At 60.4% G+C, this 5,451-nt stretch overlaps 1 protein-coding gene across 1 annotated transcript in view; it reads right to left on the bottom strand.

Annotated features, from left to right (window-relative positions):
* The window catches only part of CD276 (CD276 molecule), a 32,414-nt gene that overhangs the window by 5,018 nt on the left and 21,945 nt on the right, over positions 1 to 5,451 (bottom strand). The window contains exons 4-6 of the mRNA XM_006153349.1: positions 4,981 to 5,277; positions 1,672 to 1,806; positions 731 to 772 (exon numbers count right to left, since the gene is read on the bottom strand). Of these exons, the coding sequence (XP_006153411.1) occupies positions 731 to 772; positions 1,672 to 1,806; positions 4,981 to 5,277 (474 nt within the window). The remainder of the gene's footprint in view (positions 1 to 730; positions 773 to 1,671; positions 1,807 to 4,980; positions 5,278 to 5,451) is intronic.

The raw sequence follows: 5,451 nt of genomic DNA, 5'->3' as shown, positions 1-5,451 counted from the left end.
CGGGGCGCGCCGGGGTCGCGGCCCCCCGGTGGCGGTGCCAGCCGGTGCCGTAGGGCCCCCGGCAGGCTGGGCTCCAGATGCACAGTGCCATTCCTTGGCAAGACACCTCTCTACCCAGTCACCCGAGAGCTTCCAAACAGCCCTCTGGTGCTACTGGGCAGGGTGGGGTGGCATTTTACAGATGGGAAACTGACCCAGAGGAGCAAGGCACCTTGTCCAAAGGGCACAGCTGCTGACTAGAGCAGGGCCGTCTGAATGGCCGCCTCTGACCGGGAGGACAGACCTATGCCACTGCCCGAGGCGCAGGGTCCTGCCTGTGAGGCAGTCCCCGCACCAGCCACTTGATGTCCTTGTGCATTGAATTTGACCCACACGACCTACGGACCTGCTGGTCTGCGATTCTACGCATGAGGAAACTGAGACCGAGAGGCGAAGCGGCCTGCCCGAAGCCACTCAGCTTTTATGAGATGGAGCTGGAACTTCAACTGTCTCCCAAGCCCTGCTCCCACCCTAGGAGGCCACCAGGCTCCCGGGCTGGGCCAGGGAGGTGAACTGCCTGGTGACAGGGGAAGGCAGGTGCCCGGGGGCATGGGAGCTCTGCCTCCAGGCCGTGCACACCTGGGCCTGGCCCAGACACACCAGTCACTCAAACCTTAGGGCAGGTTGGCCCTCTGCATCCCAGAGCTACCCTCCTGCCCCGGGTCCTTGTCTGGGTCCAAGTCCAACTCACCAGTCTTGGATCCTTCTCCATCCCCATCCTGGTCCTCAGCTCCTGGGAGACAAGAACTCAGAGTGAGCAGAAAACTCGCAGCCCCTCTCAGCCCCGCGCTGCCCCGGGAGGGGATGGGGGCACATGGGGTCTGGTGGCCCTTGCTGTCGTCCAAGTGCCGGACACAGGGTTGAAGTTTGTGAGCAGAGCAGAGCCTGGGACAGGCGGAAAGACCCCCCCGCCCGGAGCCCACACTCACCAGCCAAGAACCACGTCACGCAGCCCCGACCAGTGCACTGCCCTGCCACTTCCCCACTCGCTTGCCAGCCTGGTCACCCGTCACTCCTGGGTACATGCTGCCCTTCCACTGCCCACCTGACCATCACCCACACAGACACCCAGCCATCTGCCAGCATTCTCTTCTCCACCCTCCTTCCTGACACCATCACCCCCTGGCCTCTGTCTACACACAAGCCACCATCCAGGGCCGCTGACCCACCGCCACCCACCAGGTCAGCTCACCACCCAGCAACGTCCACTCATCCATCTACCGATCTCCAAAGGTGACCCGTGCCGACACCAGCCGGCTGCAGAGCCGCCTCCGTCCACCCACTCTGAGGCAGGCACACGCTTACCCAGGAGAACCGTCACCTCCATGCCACTCCATCTCCGAGCGCCACACCCGCTCCCTCGCTCAGCTATGCCTGGGACACACGTGTCTGCAGGACATGCATCCCCTTCCCCAGCTTTGGGCTTTCACACGACCCTCGTCTGGTGACACTCGCGCCCACACTCACCCCGCCTTGTTTACACACGACTGGCCAGCTCGCACTGTTCACACACGAGACACAGTCGGATCTAGGTCACTCAGCTAGCCACGTGCACGCCCCTGCACACGCGTCACTAGAAACACCGTCGACGTCACCGACGCAGCCACACGGCCCACAGCACGGCCCGCTCACCTGCGTTCTCCTCCTCACAGCTCTGCCTGATCTTTCTCCAGCACACCACGGCCAAGGCCACCAGCAGGACGACGAGGCAGATGGAGAGCCCCACAGTCACCCACAGGGCCTCCGGGGGGAACGCCAGGGGCTGCCCTGGGAGGAGGGGCGGGGAGAGCAACAGTCATGCCTGGCCCCACAGCCCTGAGGACAGCACCGCCGGGCTCCCAGGGGCACACGAGGGCCCACCCTCGCTGGGTCCTGACACTGAAGACTCACATAGGTCTCCCTGCCCTTCTCCCCCCATGCCAGTCCTGTCTCTGCCCTGACACGTGGACGTGCCTGACCTGGGAGGCTGAAGAGCATGTAGCTGAGTGGTCCTCCAGGACCTTCTATGGCTCCCACTGACTTTAGAATAATGCTCCAGGCTTCTCTGGGTGACTTGAGGCCCCGTGGAACCCGGCTAGGGCTTCCTCTCTCCCAGAACTTCCTTCTGCCTTCACAGAACCCTGTGCTCAGCCACCATGCCAACCGTCCTCTGCCCGGCAGAGGCTCCTTCCAGTCTCTGCTGTGCTCAGTCTCTCGTACCTCCACAGTGCTTCTAAACTCTCTGCCCAGCTTAAGAATCACTCCTTGAGTCTTCTTTTCAATTTTAATTTAATGATTTACTTTCAATTTGCTATAGGGCACTTGCACTCACCAGAGAGAAAGAGAGAGGGAAAGTGAGAAAGCAAACTGCCGGGTCTGGGACTCGAACTACAGTCAGCCATATGGGAATCCAGTGCATCAACCACCCTGCCACCTGCTGGCCCCTACCTCCTTGAGTCTTAAGGAAGCTCTCCTTGAATACTCCAGCCCCACTGGGTGACGTCTCCCACCCACAGGCCACATCTGGTACGATGGCCCGTGAGCTAGTGCGTGCTCCATTTCTGTAGTGACCCCCTCCGCAATGGCTCAGGAGAAGGCGCTGGGCAGCCCACCCGCCTCAGGGCCAGGAACTGCTCCAAGCAGAGCCCTACGGGGTTGTCACATACACTGGCCATCAGCCCGGCCCCTGGACCTATGCCAGGCCCTTGGTCGGGACCCTGAAAAAAAGATCTAGCAAAAGACAGGGCTGCGGAGACAATGAGTGCCCAGGGCATGGGAAGGAGGTGCCACCGTTGTAGCAAGCAGGGCTATTAATGCTCCTGCTATAGATGCTGGTGCAGGCATTCACAGCAGGGATCACAGGGGCGGACCTGGACGGGCATGGCTGGTGAAAAGGCTGCTCTGGACACTAGGAGCCCAGGGACCCAGCACCCCCCTGGGAAGGAGAGGACAGCACCATGTGACACAGGTGGCCGGGAGGGCCAGGCATGGAGCACAGAAGTCCCTGAGCGAGGCCTGGCTGCGGGGTGGGGGCGGCCCTGTCTGGGGTCCCTTTCTGTGCACCTGAGGTTGGTGTTGGTGCCTGGAACATGGATCAGACTTGCCACACTCGCCCAGGAGAAAACAGAGCGGGGCTCAGACGACGCCCTCAGGTGTGTCCTGAAGCCTTCCACGGAGAGGCTCCATATAGCACACTCACTCCGTCAGGTGCAGAGACCTAAGAGGACTGAGGGCCCGCGTCCAGAGTGTTCCGCCAGGCACAAAGCTGCCCAGAGCAAAATGCAGGCCAAGGGCTCGAAAGTAGGCCAGACCTGCTCGAACGAGAGGCTGGCTGGTGGGGAGGGCCGGAAAGTAGGCTGAGAGCCCAAGCTCGACTCCAGTCCCCATCCACCTGCTCAGTGAGGGCGCAGAGCCCGGCTCGTAGCCCTCCATAGGTGAGTCCAGAGGCCATACGCCCTCCTAGGCCATGTGCAAACTGCTTCGAGCCTCATTTCTCCTGTTTTCAAAGATGTGCCTCACACACTCACACTCACACACCGGAATACACAATGCTGCTGTGCGAGGCGGCTCTGGGGAAGAAAGTTCCTCTCCTCTCTGCGAGATGTGCCCGGCAACACTGGAGAAGTGAAGCCACTTTCAGTGTCAGCTACTACAGTTTAAACTAATCTTCTCCAGGCCAGCAGGTGGTATGGTGGCTAAAGGCACTGGACTCCCACATGTCTGACCATGGTTCAAGTCCCAGACCTGGTGGTTTGTTTTCTCACTTTCTGTTTCTGATGACTGCATGTGTCCTGTAGCAAATTAAATAATAATAATGACAAAATTAAATATTCTTAAAACAAAAAGAACCTTCTCCTAAGTGGGGTAAAGGTCTCCCTGTGGTCACATTTGCATTTGGAGCCCTTTCTGCAGAGAACCCAGCTCAGCCCAGGGTGCAAATGCCCACAGAGCACCCCCCAAGCCTTCTCAACCCACCTATTCCCGCAGGCTTTGCTGTCACTGACCCCTTCTCTGAAGGCTTCACTCTGGAGCTTCCCTCCACCCTACATCTGCTTCCTCCTCCACCTTGGGAAGGGGGTGAGCAGAGGGGACAGAGTGCAGCCAGAAGGGAGCATGGTAACATGAGCCTGAACTCCCAGGAGACATGCCGGAGGGCATGGGCTCTGTGCTTATCAGAAATGAAGGCCACGGAGGACCCGCCCACTCAAGGAAGAGAAGCAGGACTCCTGAGTCAGGGGTCCTGAGGTCTGTGCAAGCCCTGGGACCCAGCGGAGATGAGAACTTAGGTGGGCTGGGGGGTGAGGGTGAGTGGAAACCGTGGGGAGAGAAGAGAACCAGACAGACAGAAGCTGCTGTCCCCACCACCGAGTATGCAAGAGGTCCTGGGAAACATCAGATGGCCTACAGGGAGGTCAAGCCCTTGTCACACCCCTAGGCACCAGGGTGCCCACCTGGGCTAAGACCCGGACACAGCTAAACCTGCAGTCGCAATCTACTGTTTGACCACATGGGGGCAGCAGAGACAGCCCAAGCAAACCGACTGCAGCCAGGGTGGAGCTCAAGTCAGGAAGAAGGGGTCCTCCCACTGTGATGCAGTGGCCACTTGAGGGCTTTAGGATCAGTAGGTACCCGTGGGCCCAGCAATACCCAGAGAGGTCCCCTCTGAAAAGCACTCGCTCTCATGGGACACCCCAGAATTCCCGCCCTGCCTCGGGATTGCAGGCTACACGGAAACTTAATATAATAAATGCCATAAAGCACTCCCAGGAGGTCACCTGCTACATAGGGTTCTTATCCTCCTTAAAGCAAGGCCCTTAAGGACTTCAGGTTGGGGAGAGTCGGGGACACTTGAAGTTTATGGAAGTGATTTTTCTAAACGCTCTGACTGATCAGAATGCTAGCTTTGGGTCCAGTAAGGAGGTAGCTGCCCCCAGCCCTTCCTCGCCGTCCACCTGCCCTCACCCGTGACGGTGACGGAGCCCAGCGCGTCCTGCCGCAGCACCGGGTTGCGCACCAAGCAGCTGTAGGTGCCATTGGCGCCCAGCACCACCCTCAGGACGCTGCGCACGTGGAACAAGCCCTGCTCGTTGGCCGTCTGCGACGTGGTCACGTTGCCGGACAGCGGCGCGCCCTGCCCATCCTGCCACAGCACCTCGGCCTCGGGGTAGCCCCGGGAGCTGAAGCACGTGATGGTCACCTCGTCCCCGGGGCGCAGGTCCTTGCTGGGCTCCAGGGTCATGCTGGGCTTCGAGAAGGGGGCTGGAGGGTGGCAGAGGACAGGGGAGGGTGGTGGGAGAAAAAGAGGCAGGAGCCATGAGTACAGGCGCCAGCACCGGGGCTCGGGCTGCGGGGTCAGTAGTGGGACACGGGTGGCTCGGGGCGGCCCCTCCTGCGCTCACCCGCCACTTGCAGGCTGACCGCAGCACTGCCACA

Source organism: Tupaia chinensis, unplaced genomic scaffold (assembly GCF_000334495.1).
Source record: "Tupaia chinensis unplaced genomic scaffold, TupChi_1.0 Scaffold000369_1, whole genome shotgun sequence".
Classification (NCBI taxonomy): Eukaryota; Metazoa; Chordata; class Mammalia; order Scandentia; family Tupaiidae; genus Tupaia; species Tupaia belangeri.
The sequence above is the reverse complement of the archived record's forward strand: the minus strand, read 5'-3'. Positions and strand labels throughout refer to the sequence as shown.